Source organism: Bactrocera neohumeralis, chromosome 6 (genome assembly GCF_024586455.1).
Source record: "Bactrocera neohumeralis isolate Rockhampton chromosome 6, APGP_CSIRO_Bneo_wtdbg2-racon-allhic-juicebox.fasta_v2, whole genome shotgun sequence".
NCBI classification, from domain to species: domain Eukaryota; kingdom Metazoa; phylum Arthropoda; class Insecta; order Diptera; family Tephritidae; genus Bactrocera; species Bactrocera neohumeralis.
The window spans coordinates 38,499,990-38,522,025 of NC_065923.1; the positions used below are offsets into that span (position 1 = coordinate 38,499,990).

Genomic DNA, 22,036 nt, shown 5'->3' on the forward strand with positions numbered 1-22,036 from the left:
TAAAATATTGATCTGAAAAATTGCACACGTTCTTTTTCTCCAAGAAGCTAACTGCCGATATCAGTCTACTATATCATATACATAGCTTACATACAAACTGAACAATCGGAATCAAATCCTTGTAAGACACTTTTTCTGCCTTTAAAGGGTATTATAGCTTCGGTGCAGCTGAAGTTTACATTTTTTCTTGTTTTAATCTTAATAGCGGTCGATCAATGCCGCGTTTGAATTTCTAAAAATTAACCTATTGTAATTTTTCTCGGGTTAGAATTACATTGCTACTGCATAAGTACTGGCCACAGACCATCGTTAGCCACACTCGTGTGAGACCCAACTATGCAGTAGTAAACCTCAAGAAGATTGCGATGCTCATACGTGCTCCCTACCCTTGCAAATCGTATCAGGTTACTATTCATGCAATTCATCTATGGCCTGACATCCACCCTAGACTAATCATAAAGTAAAGCATAGTAAGGCGAGAAATTTCTTACCAAATCTCTAGCTTGAGGCTGGTATCAACGCCTATCCAGTCTAGGATTTTGAAAAAATCGATTTTTTTTGCATATTTTGAAAGTTTAGACATTCAAAAATATGACCTTGGAAGGATTTTTCTAAATTCGACTTATTTTCGGAGATACAGCCGATTTTGTGACGTGGCGTCCGTGCTCACTAGAATTGTCTTCTAAACTTTAAACGCGTTTTTCTCGAAACTACTTTTTTTGAAGTGGTTGACATGATATCTCAAGTTCTACTGAACCGATTCCTTTGAAATTTGGTATATATCTTCTTTATACAATGCTCTACGGTTTATTTGAAGTATTTTTAAAAAATTCGAAAAGGTCGAAAAAATCGGGTAAAAAAAATTTTTTTTTTCAAGTCGACGCCATTTTGTTATAATATATATTTTTTTTTTTTTGAAAATGGTCATCCCGATAACGACATCCTTACTAATGAAGAATCTTCTTGTTTTTTGTGTTTTAGATCTCTACAAGGGTTGAAATCATGTCAACCAGGACGCACCGTTTTTTTGAAGCCCCACTCTCGACGAATTTTGTTTTTTTTCTTGCAATTTTTATACTCTCGCAACAAAGTTGCTAAGGAGAGTATTATAGTTTTGTTCACATAACGGTTGTTTGTAAGTCCTAAAACTAAAAGAGTCAGATATAGGGTTATATATACCAAAGTGATCAGGGTGACGAGTAGAGTTGAAATCCGGATGTCTGTCTGTCCGTCCGTCTGTCTGTCCGTCCGTCTGTCCGTCCGTGCAAGCTGTAACTTGAGTAAAAATTGAGATATCTTGATGAAACTAGGTACACGTATTTCTTGGCTCCGTAAGAAGGTTAAGTTCGAAGATGGGCAAAATCGGCCCACTGCCACGCCCACAAAATGGCGGAAACCGAAAACCTATAAAGTGTCATAACTAAGCCATAAATAAAGATATTAAAGTAAAATTTGGCACAAAGGATCGCATTAGGGAGGGGCATATTTGGACGTAATTTTTTTGGAAAAGTGGGCGTGGCCCCGCCCCCTACTAAGTTTTTTGTACATATCTCGGAAACTACTATAGCTATGTCAACCAAACTCTACTTTTTCTTCAGGCATTTCCATATCTTCTTCTTAATTGGCGTAGAAACCGCTTAAGCGATTATAGCCGAGTTAACAACAGCGCGCCAGTCGTTTCTTCTTTTCGCTACGTGGCGCCAATTGGATATTCCAAGCGAAGCCAGGTCCTTCTCCACTTGGTCCTTCCAACGGAGTGGAGGGCTTCCTCTTCCTCTGCTTCCCCCGGCGGGTACTGCGTCGAATATTTTCAGAGCTGGAGTGTTTTCGTCCATCCGGACAACATGACCTAGCCAGCGTAGCCGCTGTCTTTTAATTCGCTGAACTATGTCGATGTTGTCGTATATCTCGTACAGCTCATCGTTCCATCGAATGCATTTCCATATACAGTTCAAAAATGGAAGAAATCGGATAATAACCACGCCCACCTCCCAAACAAAGGTTATGTTGAAAATCGCTAAAAGTGCGATAACGGACTAACAAAAAACGTCAGAAACACAAAATTTTACGGAAGAAATTGCAGAAGGAAGCTGCACCCAGGCGTTTTTTAAAAATTGAAAATGGGCGTGGCGCCGCCCACTTATGGACCAAAAACCATATCTCAGAAACTACTGGACCGATTTCAATGAAATTTGGTATATAATATTTTCTTAACACCCTGATGACATGTACGAAATATGGGTCAAATCGGTTCACAACCACGCCTTCTTCCAACATAACGCTATTTTGAATTCCATCTGATGCCTTCTCTGTATAATATATACATTAGGAACCAATGATGATAGCGGAATAAAATTTTACAAAAATACGGTATTTGAAAAATATGTAAATGACGTATAATGAAATCTCGATTATCACTTTATCATGCGAGAGTATAAAATGTTCGGTGACACCCGAACTTAACCCTTCCTTACTTGTTTTTTATATTATTAAAATATCAATAAAAAAACATATAAAAAAATGGATAATCAAAATGTCTTTCATTTTTTTTATCTTATTAAAAAAAATGCCTAAAATTCATGCGTCTAGACCAGAATACCGCTTTAAATAGTCACTTGTCTGAAGCACCTTGCGTCCTGGAACAGTAGTTATACAAAAGCCAAAACTCACCAAATTATTTAACAATATCTTCACGAGATTATTCATATGTGATCCAAATTTTGACTTCGTCGCATCGTGCTGTTTTACAAATACCAATCTTGCAATTAATATATGAATAACATTATATTTAATATGTGTTTACTTGCGATATGTCATTCTATTTTATAATATCATACATTCATTATAATTAATTTGTTTAAGTATATTTCGCTTGCATTAAATTACGTTATTTACAAAGTATATGTTTATTTATTCATTACCCATTCGAAAATGTTTTAGAAAAACAAAACAACACAACAGTTTCACTACATTTTCGCATATCTTTAAATACATACATATTTTGTGTTCTAAACTATTCGAATAATAGAGTATTTAATAGTTAATATGTACAGCCTCCAACATGTGCCGAATCACATGTCTTATGTATCCTCTATACCTTCCACTGCACTGCCGGCATCAATGGAATCATTACATATCGAGAGATCCGATTCCGAACTTGAATGACTGCCGCGACTCAAAGAATGAAACTCCTCGCCTTGTTTACTAAGCTCATCGACATCTTCAACACCACAACTAATTGGCGACGAAGTTCGCGCATCGTTGGTTGAATTCAATGTGTTGGCATTCGGCATGCCACTATTGGCCAATATAGTAGGCGTCCCAACGGCAATGCCGGCGCTCAAGTTCTCCGCTGTACTCGGCAATTGTGTTTGACGTAGGAGAGCGAGTCGTTGTTGTGTGATTTCCAAATGATGTTTTCGCCACTTGATGCGTCTATTCTGAAACCACACCTTCACCTGTGCTTCTGTTAGCTGTAGAGTGTGTGCTAGATAAAGTCGTTCCGAGCCGACCATATACTGTTGCCGCTCGAATTCAGCTTCTAATCGCTCCAACTGTTCGGGCGTGAATATAGTACGAACACGCTTGTTCTTTATAGAGGATTTTTTTCCATTACTCTCTGCAATTATAACGGAAAAGTGGTAAGATATCTTTATATAACTATATCACTTCTGATCAGTTTTTAAGAATATGTAAAAAGAAAGTTGGATTGGAAAAAACTGAGGGACATCCGTGGGCTTAGAATTTTCAAAAAGTGGGTGTGGCTCGCATCTTAATAAATTGAATTTACAAGGATAATTTTTTTATTGTCTCGTTACATGTTTCAACAGAGAGTACATATAATAGTTTTGTTCACCTAACGGTTGTTCGAGATGGATATAGGGTTATATATCTAGAAATGATCAGGATGGTGAGACGACTTTAAATCCGAGGGACTGCCTGTATGATCGTCCATCCGCCTTTGTATTCGATAACTTGAACAAAAATTAAGATATCTTAATGTCATATCTAAGCATTTTATTAAGATACAAAACTGTCTTGGGTACCAGAGTTCACGGTAGCGTGGAACTTATTTCAGCTAAAAATGTAAAAATTGGACGTGACATCGCCCCTAATATAGTTTAATGAACATAGCTTCCAAACCCGTAAAGCTGAATCAACCAAACTTGCTGACAAGGAGTTTCCTTAGCATCAATCAATTAATAACTACGCCCACTCTCCATATAGCAGTTATCTTGAAAACCGCTAAAAGTCCGATAACTCATTGAATAAATTCGCCACAAACATTTAATTTCACAACCATAATAGTATGGTTGAGCTTTATTGAAGCAGGTATAAAAATTGGACAAGGGACGTGGCACCGCCCCCCTTTAGGTGAAGTTTTATGTCTCAGGAACTACTTGACCGATTTCAAACAAATCTGGTACATGAGGTACCCGAAAGCAAACCCACTCACCAAATATACCACATTGCAGATGCCTGATTTTTACTTTTACGAGTTTCAATGGTCATTCTTTGAGGTTTCTTAGTTTGCAAATTGCGAGAGTAAAAAATGTTCGGTTATACTAGAACTTAGATCTCCATTACTTGATTTATTTTATCTTAGTACTTCTCCGACAGTGTGAAAGTAGATGAAATTGGCGAAAACCACTCCACTCCTCATATAACGGTTATATCGAAACCTGAGAGTATAAATACATAAGAAGCATACAATTTTAGACCTAAGATGTCACTTGAAGCGAGAAGCGAGGTAATTAATACTTTAACAATGAGCGTGACACCGCCCCCCTCTAGGTGTAATACCGCAGCTCGAAAGTTCTCAAACTTGCACACGAAGTGAATTTAAGGTTTATGATTTCTCGTTCAAAAATAGTCTAAATCGGACTTTTAAGACCCCAGATACCGAAAATATGGACCTTAGTACCTGCCTAATTACGGAAAATATCGGCCCATCTAAGAGGTGCAGTTATAAAAATTAGAAAGCATATTTTTCCTAAAAATAATAATATCGTTATGTTAATCATATGGATAACTTCGGTTCAATAATTCCCACAGTCCCCATATAACATATAGAAAGATTTTCGAACTACCGGTTGAGTTTATACTGTGTCTAGCGGTTAATACAAATCTAGTACCATATGTGAGATATCTTAAAGAATTTAAGGGAACATCACTCTCTAATAACAATTGTCCTTGTGCCTGAGTAAAATTGGGTCAATAATAAATCTAGCCCATATATAGGTAACATAAAAGTTTTAAACATGCGTTTGATTTTATAACGTATATAACCGTCAAAAAATAAGATAAGATATTTAGCATAAAAAGGGGTGAATACATTCCAGATATAGAAACCAAACCCAACTAGCATAATAACTCTATTTCTGACTCTATGAAAACCGCAACTGGATACAATAAAATTCTTCTACATAGCGGAAGAGCTACTAATATCTGTGAACAATATATAGAATCGTTCAAATTTTAAGAATAATTCATTAAATATACTACGTCAATGTCTCCTAAACCAAAGCTCCGAATCGAATTTTCAAACAACCATAGATTCTAAAGCGAAGAATGGAACATTATCATATTGGAGATGACAAAAATTTTGTGCAAGAATATAAACGAGTTTAGGATATATTGAGAATTTGTGAATTTTTAGCATTGGGATCTTGATTAAGTTTGACTATTTAATGGAATTTTCTGCTAATATTATATCGCTAATTATAGAGGCCATCAAATGTTTTTAGTGACTAAAGAATTCGCGGACGAGATTGGTCAGCATTGAGTTCGCACTCAAGTCAAATATATGGCTCATGTTTCAAAAACGGAGCGCTATTTATGCTATTGCTCACTCAGTTTTATTAAGATAACTAACATATTGGCCGATATATGGGTACAAAGTCACCCCGAAGTTCGAAAATCTTTGTATTAGATATTTGGGAACTTAGAGAAGTATTGACCCGATTCAATACATTTTTCACACAGGTACATGTTATCATCAGAAAAGATGGCATACTTCAAAGGCACTATTCGTGTTAAGATTTTTTTGGTTATATTAATTGCTTCTCGATTTGTACACTGGCAAGTGAAAGAATCAAACGAAATTTAAAATTATGTTATATGAGGAGTAGACGTGGTTAGAGCCCATTTTGGTACTTTAACAAAGGAAGGAAGGAAGAATGTCACATAACAAATTTGGCGGAAATCGGTCGGGCGGTCCCGAAATATGTGCTTTCACATAAAAGTGGGCGGTGCCACGCCCATCGTACACTTTATAAGTTTTCGCTTAATGGCGATATACTCCTTCGTCCAGGATTTGTCGGCCCATTAATATAATAACTTTTATAAATCAAAATCAAACTCATAAAACGCTAAGTCCATTTACCTGATTTATGCTTTTCACGTTGCAGATTCAGTGAGCTTTGCTGAGCGTGATGTTGATGCAGCTGCTGCAGGCTCTGAAGCGCAGACGATGTGCCACCTGATGCTGCGGCAGCGGCTGATGCCACCGAACGGACATGCGACAGCAAAAGGTTTTGTTGCTGCTGTTGTTGTTGTTGATGATGGTGTTGAGTTGCTGCCGCCGCCGCCGCAACAAATGACGATGTTGCTGCCGTTGTCTGCTTAGACGAGACTGGAATAGGCAAATAACGGTGTATCAGCGCTGCGCCAACATTGCCATTGCAATCGAAATGGCCGCCGTTTCGATGAAACATATTATTATTGGTATTCCTGTCACACTGTTGTAGCGACTTGATGGCATTGTCCGCGCCATTGGACGTTTGCAAATGTTGTGATTGTTGCTCGCTATTGTCCACCTCGTCATCGCTGAAATGTTTACTTTGAGTGTTTTGCGTCGATCGTCCAAGGCTAGACTCTTTGCCGACGTCATCGTCACTGCTGTTCAGCGACAAATTGATTGCATTGTTGTAGTCTTTGCAACTATTCTCCATAGCGCTCTTCTGTAAGCCCAAAATGGCGGCAATCGTGAATGACTTGCCCATATCGAGGGAGGTATTCGTCGTGTCCAACAGCTCTTGAGTTCGTGTTTGCGTTGCATTTAACAGTGGGTGGTTTGTGTGTTGTTGTTGCTGTTGCTGGAGTTCACGCGGTGGATGATTTCGCAGCAGAAATGCATTGTTGTGCTGTTGATTAGTGCCCGTCATTGTTGAGTGAATGTTATGATAGTGTTGCTGTTGTTGTTGTTGCTGCTGCTGCTGCAGCTGCTGTTGCTGATGTTGGAGCTGAAGTTGGCTCTGCGTCGCGAAGACCGGCGGCAGCGCAGCCAAATGCGCTTGATGTGTGCTGATGTTACTATTCGCCACAGCCTGAGAACTATGCAACGCCAATAAGTGGGAGAACGGATTTGGGTGATATTTTGAAGGATTCTGCAACATGCTGTTGTTGTGAATGCCAAACGCTTGATGGCTACTTGAAATTGCTCTATTCTGGTACGTTGTTGCTGCCACTTCAACGACACATTTGCGTTTGAGCACAGCAATTAAGCCGGACTTTGCAAAGACCGCCTGGCTTGTACACGTGCGTAGACGGAGAGACAGGTGTGTCGCTATGCAAAAATGCGTTTTTGTGTCTCTCGTGTCACTATATAGCTTTGTGGTCAACGCACTTGGCGGCTGTTAAACAATTGGCAGACTGAACCTAGGCGCAAAACGAAACAAAAGAAAACGGCTAGCGAAGATTAGTGAATGAAAAATGTCATAGCCATGTTGCACTATTAAAGAGTTGCAGTAATATGATATGTAATATGTACATATGTATGTATTAATACGTATACAAGTATATACATATAAGTTGCAAATAGACATTAGTGGTTTTCCTATAGGCGCTTAAATCAACTTTGGTTAAATAAAGACGCCTGTAAGTAATAAAATATTTAAAACAAAATATATTTTTTTTAGCATGTGGATTGGAAAAATATTCATACATTCAACCAAGATTTCGAATTTTCAGTATGCTTTTTCTTCCTTTATATACATAAATATATACAACAAAAACTATTGATTCCATATTATTTAATAAAAAAATTTTACCATCCAAAGCTTTATTTTCTAGAATCAACCCTCGTATTTTCAGTCGATATGAACTAAGGTTCTCTCATCTATTAAACAAACGCTGAAATTCAACACCGTTTGAGGTTAAAGTAAATAAAATACGACTATTCCAAATTAAGCCAGGCGCAACGAAGTGTTTTATGAATGAATTTTTTCATAATAGCGGACAAAAGTGTAATTGCTTTGCACAAATACGTTGAGGGAATTGACATAATACACTTGGCTAAATGAAGAGAGCGGAGCTTAAGTATTTACATACATATACTTGGTGGCCAAAACGAAAGCAACTGCTATTTAGTGATATATGAAAAGTGTTCAAAAAACTATTTTTTGAAAAAACAAGAAAAAACGTTAACTTCGGTTGCACCGAAGCTAAATACCCTTCACAGGTGCATTTCTGTTAGTAACTATGTGTTCAGTTTGTATGGAAGCTATATGCTATAGTTAACCGATCTGAACAATTTCTTCGGAGATTACATTGTTGTCTTAGAAAATAATATATACCAAATTTCGTGAATATATCTTGTCAAATATGAAAGTTTTCCATACATGCATTTGATTCTGATCGTTCAGTTTGTATGGCGGCTATATGTTATAGTGGTCCGATATCGGCAGTTCCGACAAATGAGCAACTTCTTGAAGAGAAAATGACGTTTGCAAAATTTCAAAACGATATCTTAAAAACTGAGAGACTAGTTCGTATATATACAGACAGACGGATAGACGGACAGACAGACAGACGGACATGGCTAAATCGACTCAGCTCGACATACTGATCATTTATATATATACTTTATTGGGTCTCCGACGATTCCTTCTGGGTGTTACAAACTTCGTGACAAACTTAATATACCCTGTTCAGGGTATAAAAATGTATTCTTTCGTCTACATTAATGTTGACGCCTCCGAAATAGTCCCCATGCGAAACTATGCCCCTACATTGTAACAAAAAAGTACCCGTAAATTTTAAATAAAACGCAAAATATTTAATTATTCATAAATATTTATTTTGTCGCCTTCAAAGTAATTCCCACCAGATGTAATACACTTATGCCAACGATCTTTCCACTCTTCGAAACACTTTTCATTTGTGCATTTTTTGGGATTATTATAAAAGATTATTTATTTGTGTTGATTATTATTGAGCTATGGCGCAATGGAAGCTTTCCTTTTTTTTTGAAATTTGACAAAATAGCGACGAATTGAACGAAAGGTAACGAATTTGGTCCTTTTTTCGACAGTTTTTCGTAGAAAAAAATAGAAAAATTAAAAAAAAAACCTTCCATAGCCCGATAAAGAATGACACTAAACATTTTCTCCCCAAATTGGAACAAGATATCTTCAAATCTCTTCCTTTGAGAGTGATAACCGTATTTAAAAACACCATTCTGAGAAAAACGCGTTTAAAGATTGGAGTCGCTACGATCCCCACTCTATTCCCTTTCTACAAGAAACTCTGTAGCGACAGTAATAATGTGAATTTCGATTTCAAAATTTGAGAGAATGTTTATTACAGTGTATACTATCCGATAGTGCAACAAAAGAAAAATCGGTATTTCGAAAATTTCACATCAGGCGATCCCTTAAAATACAAGGAAGCAGATGTGCCAGTTCTTCGCCGCCGTATTTGAAAAGCTCGGCCGGCACTTCATCGGCCCTACCGCTTTGTTGATCTTCAGACGGATAATTGCTATACGAACTTAGAGACGCCATTACATCCTCAAAGAGTCACTAATACTAATATGAAATTAGATTTATGAATGTTGAAACCAAACTCTTTCCGCTCCACAGGCGATATTAAAAGAACAACTAACAATCTATGATTCAGGAGCACATAGTCTGGACGATTTAGGGTTAACACCACGCCCTCTCTAACCCCTCTTAGGTGGGTGTTTAACTTAGGCCCCAAACAATACAAAGTTCAGGAAAAAAACTTTTTCCCTTAAACTTGACTGAAGAATAAAATAATTAAAGAAAAAATAATTGTTTGATACGAATTCTCCCACTAAGTTTCAAAGGCCAGGTGTACATACTATACATATGTACCTTAAGTCCACATGTTGTATACATACGTACAAAATTAGTGCACATCAAGTGCACTAATACAAACACATACTGCTTCACGATGCAATTCGTAGCTCCGCACCTAAATGTCTAAGACGAATCTTGGACGAACAAACGCAGACATATTTATTTATAAATACATCTACAATACACACATCCCTGGAGTACAATGATACTATGTGCCAGCAGCACATGTGTTTTGTACTTAAATGTTCACCTAATACGTCTTGAAGGAAGTTATTTGCCGAGGTGCAAATACCTTTCGGCTTGTGTGGCACTCGAGTTTGCACGCCTGCAATTGTAATTAAATCGCATTATGAAGTGACCGGTAATGTGCAGCGAATAAATGACTAAGTGAATAAGTAAATAAGTGAATGTATGAATGGGATTTCATTCAGTGCAGGAATTGGACAAATGAAGATGTCTGACACGTTCACCTCGCTCTGACCAAATGTAAACTAGTGCTTCTTACTAAGAGTATAATGTCACCAAGATGGTCAATTATATTAAAATACATTTACGAGTATGTATACATCTCTTATGTTTACAGATATTATTTTGATATCATACATACATATATGTACTAGTTACTACATACTAATACATAAATATTTTTTTTCTAGAACGTGACTTTGAAAACTCATTCTTAACTCGACAAAATTAATCAAAAATACATATTTTGGTCGTATGGCTTATGTAGAAGCTTTTAGAAATGTTAAAAAAGGAAATTCATAGTAGATTCAAACCCATCGCAAACGATAGATAAAATAATAAACATTAAGGCAAAAATAATTTACGAACGATCTGACGGCGGAAATAGAAAAGAGAGGGACTTGGCTGAATTTTTAAGGGGTAGGATATACATATGTATATACTATATATCTCCTGTCATCAAACAAACAGTCGTTGCACTCGCGACTTGGCTCTCGCGTCACTGTTGACATTCATAACTTTGAAGTCGTAGAAAATTTGGTCTAACTTGGAACCAACGTAAACACCACCAACAATGTCAGCCTGGAAATCCAACGCAGGATAACTCTTGCCAACAGGTGCTACTTCGGACTGAGTAGGCAATTGAGAAGCAAAGTCTTCTGTCGACGAACAAAAACCAAACTCTATAAGTCACTCATAATTTCCGTCCTGCTATATGGTGCAGAGGCCTGGACGATGACAACAACTGATGAGTCGACGTTGCGAGTTTTCGAGAGAAAAGTTCTGAGAAAGATTTATGATCCTTTGCGCGTTGGCCATGGCGAATATCGCTTTCGATGGAACGATGAGCTGCATGAGATAGCGGGTACGCTAGCTAGGTCATTTTGTCCGAATGGACGAAAACACTCCAGCTCTGAAAGTATTCGACGCAGTACACCCCGGAGGAAGCAGAGGAAGAGGAAGACCTCCACTCCGTTGAAAGGACCAAGTGGAGAAGGACCTGGCTTCGCTTGAAATATCCGCTGTTGGCGCACTGTTGTTAACTCGGCTATAATCGCGTAAGCGGTGTCTACGCCAATAAAGAAGAAGATATATATGTATATAAAATTACATATATATCTAATAAATATGAAAATATGTATTTATAAAAATATAGAACTTAGGAGATCTACTGAACTACTAGCCCTTAGCGAAGTTAATCCTGCCGTAATCGTAGGAGTTCTTGCTAATATTTTCCAGTTGGCATTCCTTCTGCCAAGGTAGTAAGACTAAAAATTCAGTCGAACTTCTATTGTCAAAGTTTATGGAAGACCGTTGGCCAGCTTTTGAAAAACATCCGGGCACTCACACATTAACCGCACCAACTACTTTGTGTTGAGCTCAAAACATTTCGTCGATTTATAAGGGTTTATATGATAAATTTTATAGGAGTTCTATAGGACCGATCATTTAACTTAACTCATCTCTCTTTTGAGGAGGGCGTTATTGCCGATGGTAGAAATCCAACAGCCGTAAAAATTTTAAGTTGAAAATTACCGAACTATGAACCCAGAAGCATAAGGTCCTTCCTTACTAATTTTTGTATAAAAATTTATCCATTTGATCTAGATCTTGTAATAATGGATTAACTCCGAATAAAATTAAACCAGAATGTAAAATATAGTATGAAGAGCTTTGATGTAATGAAGTAGTGGTATTCCCTAGCCTCTGCGTTAAGGGGTTACATGGGTTTACTGGTTTAAAAAAATCGTTTTTTATTGTCTCTAGAATATTCTATTCTAAATTTTCAAGTTGATCCGATTAATTGTTTCGGATATACAGCCTTGAGGACTTGAGCGCTCGAGGCTAACTAGGCTAACTGTGCCGTCTTTAAACGCGTTTTTCGTGTTTTGGAGACGGTTGGCAAGATTTCTCGGGAACTACTCAGCCAATTTTGATGAAATTTTACGCTCGTCTTTGAGATACAATTCTTAAAGGACTTGGATGGAAGATTTTTTTCTATTACAACTCATTTTTTATAAACATATCTGCCAAAAATTCAATTTACAGATTTTTTTTTACTTCGTCCAAATTCTAAGTTAAGGTTGTAACTAAAATACCTATTTTTTCACTTTTGATGATCCTGTAAAGAGTTATCCTGCCAACGCGGGCGTATTTTTCAGAAAAATAATTTCAGAATATCTTTGTGAATAGTGTATGTTTGCAACAGTAAAATATTCTAATAAAATATTTCATTCTTTATATGAGAAAAAAATTTTTGAAAAAAGGTTGTTTATACCCAAGGAAACCCATGTAACCCCTTAACGCCTATTCGAGTAATGCTTTGTCTAAAAGCGATCTTTCAATCTGAATGAAGTTTTTTTAGAAACGTCCGCATGGATTGCGTAGTATGAACCGCAATTGTGCTCAATTGCTGATTAGGCGGCTTTCTTACACATTGTTATTTTAAAGATACTGATTTTCTCCTTAGACTATTCCTTTCATTCCAATGAAATAGGCTGCACCACGGCAATTCTTATAAGTTTTGGAGAACAACGCCTGTATACCTGTAGTATGTGTACATACAAGTATTTCGAGAGTGTAATAAGTGTGACTTAAAGGGGAAATCACTTTTACTGGCTTGTTTACTAATCTTATTTTATGCTACAAAAGATTTCTCTATTTAAAAGACGAATTTTTTATTCAAACAGTTTCGAATAATTCCACGTAAGTAAAGTGTGTAAAATAAATCCTTCATCTTTCAAAAGAATTTGATTTTTTTTTGCACATACGATTAGTCCGTAATAGGACTGAGTCGATTGAAAACAATTTATTGAGCCAGTCGTTACAATTCTTTATAAATAGACTCCTTCTGATGCCGGAAGGCATTCTCTGGAATAGCCTTGAGAGCGGCGATACATGCTGCTTGAATCCAATCTGTGGTCTCAAAATGTCTATTTGTCTCGGGATCATATTCAAAGATCCACGACTCGTCACCTGTGATTACGTTATTCAAAAATGGGAGGTCATTTTTACACATGTTCAAATTTTCTTGGCACACTTCCACTCGCCGCAATTTCTCATCGTTCGTGAGCACTTTTGGGACCATCTTCGCGCACGTTTAAGGGCTCATCTGGCATCTGTCATGAACCACAGATTTTGAGAATACTTAGTCGTCGGTCTGAGTTCAAAACTTAGCGCACACTAGTTACATTGCCGGTATTTGTCGAAGTCGCAGATCTCCCAGCGCTGTATTCATCAGCGACCTCTTCCCGGCCCTCCAAAAGGCTTTGTGCCACCGAAACACACCACTTCTTGCTAAAGTAAAATCTGGATAAGCCTGTTTGATCATATCAAATGTCGCTGTCACGAACGTTGCATTATCGGCTTGCACCACTCACGCGAAAATGTTTGTGCTGACTCTCCAGGTGTTCGAAGACAACTGACCAGCGACTCGTTCGTCAATTAGGAACGCCCTCTACCGAATCCAGTCGGTGTGGGTACGCTCCGAAGTACAGTCGCGGCGGTAGAAAATCAATCTTATTACTTTCTCTGTAGTTTTAATTGTCTGATCTGATGAATTATGCACCGTTTTGTTCGATAACTTGTGGCCATTTAGAAGGTAATTTCATAATACCACACGCATGTATACCATCGACCCCATTATCGAAAAAAGTCGATTCTCACAAGCTTCTCTTAAGACGAAATTTTTACCAGCAGAATCATTCGCCATAGACATGAACAGGTAATAATCCCTTGATGAAGGGTTTTTACCATAAGGTGGATCCATATGTACCTCCAAAGCAAGCTCCCGGAACTTCTACCAAATCACTGTCGGTGTATGACTTGTCGTTGCCGTAATGGAACGCAAGTATGAATTTAGTGTTTGCTGTTGGCGGAGTAGCTCAGAGTAAAAACATAACAAGCTATCCTGACCTATCAATCCTGGCTTTGGCACCGTTTGCGCCGGCTCGCTACGATTCCACGATGACCTTATTTGCTTGACGTTTCCGTTAGTGAGTTTCAATTTCATCATTTCACTATTCATTTCAGAAATGGACCAATATTTTTGTAATTCAGCAGCAATCCAAGGATAGAAATTTGGTTTTTAGGGTGATTTTGCTTTAACTTCTATTGCAACTATATATCGAGTTTCTTTTGGTATCCAACCTTATTTAAAGACTTCCAAACGATTTTTTCGAGCAATGTTTAGTTTCTAGACAATCGAAACAGTGCTTACTTGATGGTCGTACTCGATGATTTCCATTAATTTATCGATATTTCCGACAATTGCACTTCCAATGCTCTTATGCATTAAAATTACCGAAACAAAATCGTTGAAACCAAAATTGCACATGATTGACTTACTGAAGGAGGACCATAAACACTATTCACATCTTCTGTCGCCTGGCTTACGTTTTCGATATAATTGAAGAAAAATGATAAAATATGATGTATTTTCTGTTTTCTGGTGTCCACATTTCAAGCGTACTCAAACAATACTGAGTCAAAAACACAAAACAAAATTGTAAGAGTAGTTTTTCTAGTATCTGTCTTATAGCGCCATATAGTGAAATCGGATCAGACTACAACGAGAAATACTAAAGACATCTATTAGAAAAATAATGACTTTAATTAAATCTTATAAAGGGTGATCCAAGTAGAGGTACTTTTCAATAGGTTTTTTTTTCTTAATAGATCGCTCGTGGGACGTGTCAAGATGTACAGTTATTTTTTCAGTATTTCATCATGGAAAGACTCACGCCTGAATAATGTTAACAAATCGCTCAACTTCATTACGAAAATTCATAATCAGTAAAGAATGTGTTTCGCGCGCTTCGCTCAACTAATGGTCAACATAATCAATCTAATCTGAATGCTATTCAGAAGACCGTGGATAGTCGATTCGGCATCGTTCGCAGCATTTCGGACTGGCGCATTTTATGACGAGATCTTAAATTGAAAGGGTACAAAACGCAGCTTGTGCAAGAACTGAAGCCGCCCGACCTACCCAAGCGACATCGCTTTGTTCTATGTTCTCTTGAAACGTTCCAGGAAGATTCGACGTTTTCGTGACATATTTTTTTCAGATATGAGACTCAGTTCTGGCTCAATGGATATACATATATGCATGCAAAACTGCCGCATTTGAGACAAAGAGAGAGATTGAAGGGTTGCCATTTCATTCAGAAAAAAAACGACGGTTTGGTGTGGTTTTTGGGCCGGTGGAATCAACGGTCCATATTTCCTCCAAAGTCTAAAGTCTATGTGGACACTCCCACTTCCATTCAGGCCTTGGAGCAAAACATGACGCGTGTTATTCGCCAACAAGTCATCAAAAATTAGATTCAACAGGAGGACTATCTGAGACGTAGCCACGGCCAACATTTGAAAGAGATAATCTTCAAAAAATATATACCATTCTTTCAAATGATAATAAACATTCCCCACTAAATTCGAAATTTCTATGTTTTTCTTTAAAAAAGTAGGGAATCGCCCTTTACTTTGCACAAGAAATTATGAGTTTACCACGAAGTTCATAACACCCACAAAAAAACGTCGGAAACCCTGTAAAGTGTATGCATATGTATGATTAGCGTAACGAGCTGAGCCGCTTTAGTCATGCCCGTCTGTCCTTCTGTATATACGCGAACAAGTCCATCAACTTGAGTTATTGACATGAAATTTTTCACACGTCCCTTTTTGATAAAAAACCGCCGATATCCCACCACTATTGGCCATAGCTGCCATACAAACTGGTCGGTAAAATCAAGTCCTGCTTTGAAAACAATTTTCTATTTAACAAGACATATTCACAAAATTCGGGATTATTTCCCAGCGCTATAATATCCGAATATATTATTTAGTTCAATCCACTATAGCATATAACTGCCATATAATCTGACCGATCAAAATCAAGAGAGGATCTCTTCATACCCGTTTATGCTATGTACCTATGTGTGGGTATTACAGTGCTTATTTTTTTGCTTATTTTAATTAATTTTTCCACAAATCTGCAAGGAATTACCCTATATTCTTGATTGTATAGTATGTAGTAATTTTTAAAAGTTATTTAATTTTTATTATTTAAAAATCAATATTTTCAGTCATTTCCAAATTTTAGTTCACTGCCCAAACACTCACCACGGCAAATTTAATGCTGTTATTTGCTCGGAGCAGCGCGTTTTTCACACTTTATTAATAAACTGTGATAAAATTCCAAGAAATTCCAAAGAAATTTATTTATTAATCCTGTATGCTGCCCTTGATACATCCGTTTTTCTCACTATATCTCCAATTTTTTTATTTTTTTTTTTAATTTTTGCACAGATCAATGATTTTATCATACATAATATATTTCATATCAGTTATGTTTTTCCGTCGGTATTTTGAAATGAATTTGTAATACATTAAAAAAGATCCTTCAATCTGTTTCACGACCACCGCACATGTTTACTCAGCTGGATTTCCTTTTCGACTGAGTTCTAAAATTGGCCATCAGCAAATCTCAGTGTTCGAGCCGTTTAGATGTGCCACACAATTCTACACCCTTCGCTGCTGCAAGGGATTCCAATAATGCCAGTGCACACATATACATATAAACACAGGATGATAAATAACATCATAATCATGACGGGGATTTTCACCACCACCCACCAGCATATGCCAGCGCTGCACCGGCCAAAAGCTGCTAGACACACATACATACATATGTGCGTAAGTATGTACATACGTGCCCCTGGTGGCAGTTTTTACCACCCACCATCACCACCACCACCACACTTACACACTGGCGTCGCAGCCGCCATTTCCCTTGAAAAATTTGTGTACACAAGAGCCACCACCATTGTTGAGTTCGGACAAATACAGCAACAACAACAACAAGCATATTTGTAATTGTTGTTTCATGTTTTCTCGCTCATTTACTTCGCACACAAGCGATACACCATAAATATAGCAATAACGGTATATAATAATATCGCAATAATATGGCGGCCGCAAAGCGTAAGCTATGAAATTATGATTAACCGTAAAATGTAATTACATACACAGGTATGTGTGTATGTATGTAAATATAATAAATATGTGCAAAAACTCAGGACAATATGCCGTTAAGCTCCACCCACACATTCAAAAAGTGTTTGATGTGAGCCACAATCATTAGTTGAAAGTAAGTATGTACAACATTTTTAAATTAACATTATAACAATGTTTTACTCTTATTTGATGTCTTAATAAACGAGCTAATAACAGTGAATGCACACTGGCAAACAAGCGTATTCAGACGCGTTAGTCATAGCGATTTTGTGACGAAGGCCAAAAAATGGGGAATACATACATACATACGTTCCTTACTTTTTTAAAGAAAAACAGAGAAACTTCAAATTTAATGGAGAATATTTATTATCTTTAATATCATTTGAAAAACCATTCTTTGGCATTTAATTTTTGAAGATTATATCTTTAAAATCTTGGCCGTGGCTACGTCTCAGACGGTCCATCCGTTGAGTCCAATTTTCGATGACACGTTCGAGCATTTCGACTAGTAACTGGCGAATGACACGCGTGATGTTTTGCTCCAAGGCCTGAATCGAAGCGAGATTGTCCGCATAGGCTTTATACTTTACATAACCCCATAGTGGTGGACAATCGATCGGCCTAAAATGTGTAATTATCTGCTCACCGAAGTGTTTTCTCAATGTGTGAGAAATGGCGCCGACTTGTTGAAACGAAAGTTCGCCTAGATCACGAACTTCAATCAAAAGTCGGTTATGATGGCCTGATAACCGTCGCTATTGACCATTCCGTTCTGAACGGCATTATTTTTGAAGTACTATAAACCAATGAATCCATTCGCCCACAAACCATACTAAATCCTTGTTTGTCTGGATTAACACACTTCAACTCTTGAATCTCTTCACGCTACTCTTCGTCCCAAATGCGACAATTTCGCCTTTTTACATATCCATTGAGCCAGAAATTGGTCTCATCGCTGAATAAGATAGGGAAGGTCGAGCTGCTTCAGTTCTTGCTATAGCTGTATTTTGTACGCTTTCAATTTCAGATCTCGACGTAAAATGCGCCAAGTCGTTCCATGTGTCAGTCCGAGTTGCTTCGAACATCACCGAATCGATTCTCAACGGTTTTCGTATACAATCTCAGCTACGGCTACTATATATTCTTCGGTCGAATATTATCCAATAATGGATGCTGGGTCTCAAGAAGGGTGATGTCGTTGCGAATATATTCACCGAACGCGTGATTTGTCAAAAAAAGGCTCAAAAGATGCTCATTGTTAAGGGTAAAGTAGTAAAACGCGTATAATTTAATATTATAATAGCCTAGAAGTTGGATTTTCGACCACCAAACAAAAATCTTATCTGCGTAAAAGCAACTCACATAAATGTTTAGGCCTTCTTCGATATTGATTCCAAGCATATAATAAAGCACAGTCTTGTAGGACTTTACGCCGTCCACATCAACATACTGATTTCAAAAAAATCATGGCTTTATAGAGTTGTGGATTATCATCACTCCAAATGCGAAAATTCTGGTTAATAAACAAACCCATTCAACTAAAAGTGTGCTTCATCGCTGAACAAAATTTCTTGTGAAAATCGTGTCTTTTCGTTTTGGGTCTGTTCAACCGAACGTGCGACTCAATAAAACTCATTCGGCAAATTTAAAAAAGTTGGTTTTGAAAACCACAAACATCTTTCAAAATCATTAAATGTTTGGGTCTTCTTCGATATTCTGTTCCACAGCACCAATAATTCTAATCACACTTCAACTTAGTGTTTTTTTTTATTTATACTAATAAACAAATATGTACCATTTTGGTGGACCACTTTTTGCCGTTTTTCCGCTAGAGACATTATTCCATCAGTGTAAAACTTTTCTGGTTTCTCGGTGAAAAACTGCGACAAGTAATTTTCACAGGTTTCTCTTGAAGCCAACTTTACTCCATTAGGGGAGTTCTGCATTGACCGAAACAAATGGTTGTCCGATGGTGCAAGGTCGGTGCTATATGGTGGAAACTTCCCAGCCAAATTCGCCCATTTTTTGCCGAGTCATGAAAGATATGTGTGGTCTAGCGTTGTCCTGATGGAAGACGAAGCCCTTTCTGTTGATCAGTTCTGGCCGTTTTTTTTCGATTGCTTGCTTCAACATCATCAGTGGTTGCCAGTAAGAGGTAGAATCAATCGTTCGACCAGACAGGAGCAGCTCGTAGTAAAAGATTCCTTTACAATCCCACCAAACATTCAGCGTAACCTTTGGAGGCATCAATCCTGGCTTTGTGACCATTTTTTTACCTTCACCACGCTTGGACCATGATCTTTTTCGCACATTATTGTCGTATTTGCTCCACTTTTCTTCTCCTGTTACCATTCGCTTCAGAAATGTTTCGATTTTATTTCGTTTCAGCAAAGGATCGCAGATGTTAATTCGGTTCACTAAATTTTTCACAAACAATTCATATGGTACCCAAACATCGAGCTTCTTTTTGTAGCCAGCCTTGTTTAACTGGTTCGAAACCATATGATGATGAATGTCAAGTTCCTTAGCGATGTCATGGCTGCTTATGAAACGGTCATGGTCAAATTTTTTCCATAATTGCATCTACTTTTTTTCAACCAGGTGCATTTTTCATATCGAAATTTCTAGAACGGAAGTGAGCGAACCATTATTGTGCTACACGAACTGATACAGCATCGCCTCCGTAAACTTCACAAATTTCATTGGTGGTTTGAGTGGCATTCTTTCCTTTTTTATACAAAAATTTCAAAAAAAATACCGAATTTCTTCATTATTTTCACTCATTGTTGAACAGCTGTAACTTTTTTTTCAACTTCCCCGAATTTAATTATTTTTGGTTAAATGAAGCTTAAAATCTCACCTTTCAACACTGTATGGTATGACACAATGTGATTGGTAGCACTGGAGATATGCGACTGTAACGACATCTATTGACAAAATACGAAAATACTTTAGCGACTACCCTAAATAAGTACATACATATATGTATACTATTGCAATATAATATTATTAGAATTAAGATTAGGTATTGACCATTTTCTTGGATATATTTCAATACTCTCTAATAATTGTATTAAATTGAATTATATTCACATACTATTACTTACTTAAATAAATGTTTGAAAGTTTACAGTACCTTACTTATAGTATGCAAACGCCTGGCCAGTAGATCCTGGGGCGATAAGCCAAGCATCCTCAAGGTTGATGTATACCGTGTATGCCTGGGCATCGAAGGCTTCAAGAGGTCTTCAACTATCGAAGCTATAAAGCCTTTCATGCGTCTGTGCCGCTGGGACAAATGTCCTATAAGACAATCAATCAGATAGCGAACCCTACCAACACCTACGCAGGGCGGCAGAGTGGTATGGAAAAGGGAAGATAATTTCATTTCGTAATCTGAAAATAAATCTTAGGTGAGAAATAATATTTTTAAGAGTTTAAATTGCATCATTATCTGAAATCTGTTGCGCATTAGCCACTGATTTGGCTTCTGAGCTCAGATGAAAAAATGGAAGAAAAATTACGATTCAAAATGCTTCCAACTCAATTTTTACAAAAATTGTGCGCATCAGACAATTGTTTAGGACTTTGCTTCGGTTTTCAGAAAAAATCAGTTTTCACTTCAAAATCGATTCACGGCTTTGAACCAAAAAAAGTTATCCAATAATTTGAACACTGTGAACAATTTTTTTATAAACGGTAAATATTATAATACTGTTAAATAAATTTGGTATTTTGCACAATACATCCTGCCTTCTTCAGCTGATTACTTTTTGAAATAACTGTCCTTTAATAATATGTATAACATCATTGTACGGACGAACACCATTCTGTAAACCTTGGTATGGATTACTTTTCGGAAGGTTAGTAAAAAGATGGAAGTGAATTGTTTTTATACATTTACTAAATATTTCCTTTCCACTTTTCTCAACTCCATATAAACATGGGTAGGATAGATATTAACCTACGAAAAGAAGAATTAAGGGTAATATGATAGCTCGGTCAACCATCAGTGTTCGGTATAACTTCTCGTATTGTGGATGGATGGATTATATGTGAGTAGAAGAACAACTTTTCGGAAAATGATTTTCATTAGTAAAATCTTAAAATGGATCACCTCTACCTAATGAATCCACTCATAAATTTCACTCTTGAAATAGCAATGCTTAGAAACCCGACCACTTTGGATTTCAACTAATTTTCGGTGAATTAAGACAAATGCTGATGAACGCCTATTAACTAAACTGCAGAGGTGAGAAAGGAGTACATAAAATTAATTCCTAAGCAAACTCTTGGATAGTTATTATATATAAGATCATAAAAGACATTTAAGATAACATTAAAAAGCTGAAAAAATAGTTTCACTTAAATATCAATACAAACTTAAAGTAGCTACTTAAATTTATTATAGTATAAAAGTATATACATACATACATATATATTTTAATTCA

The 22,036-nt window shown here is 37.0% G+C and overlaps 1 protein-coding gene across 1 annotated transcript; it reads right to left on the reverse strand.

Moving 5' to 3' along the window:
• Positions 1–2,911: 2,911 nt before the first annotated feature.
• On the reverse strand, positions 2,912–16,998 carry LOC126761946 (homeobox protein goosecoid). Its single transcript, XM_050478383.1, has 3 exons — positions 16,692–16,998; positions 6,386–7,659; positions 2,912–3,619 (listed from the first exon to the last, which is right to left on the reverse strand). Exons 2-3 carry the CDS (start codon positions 7,395–7,397, stop codon positions 3,081–3,083), a joined length of 1,551 nt encoding a protein of 516 aa, XP_050334340.1. The 5' UTR covers positions 7,398–7,659; positions 16,692–16,998; the 3' UTR covers positions 2,912–3,080.
• Between the last annotated feature and the right edge of the window lie 5,038 nt (positions 16,999–22,036).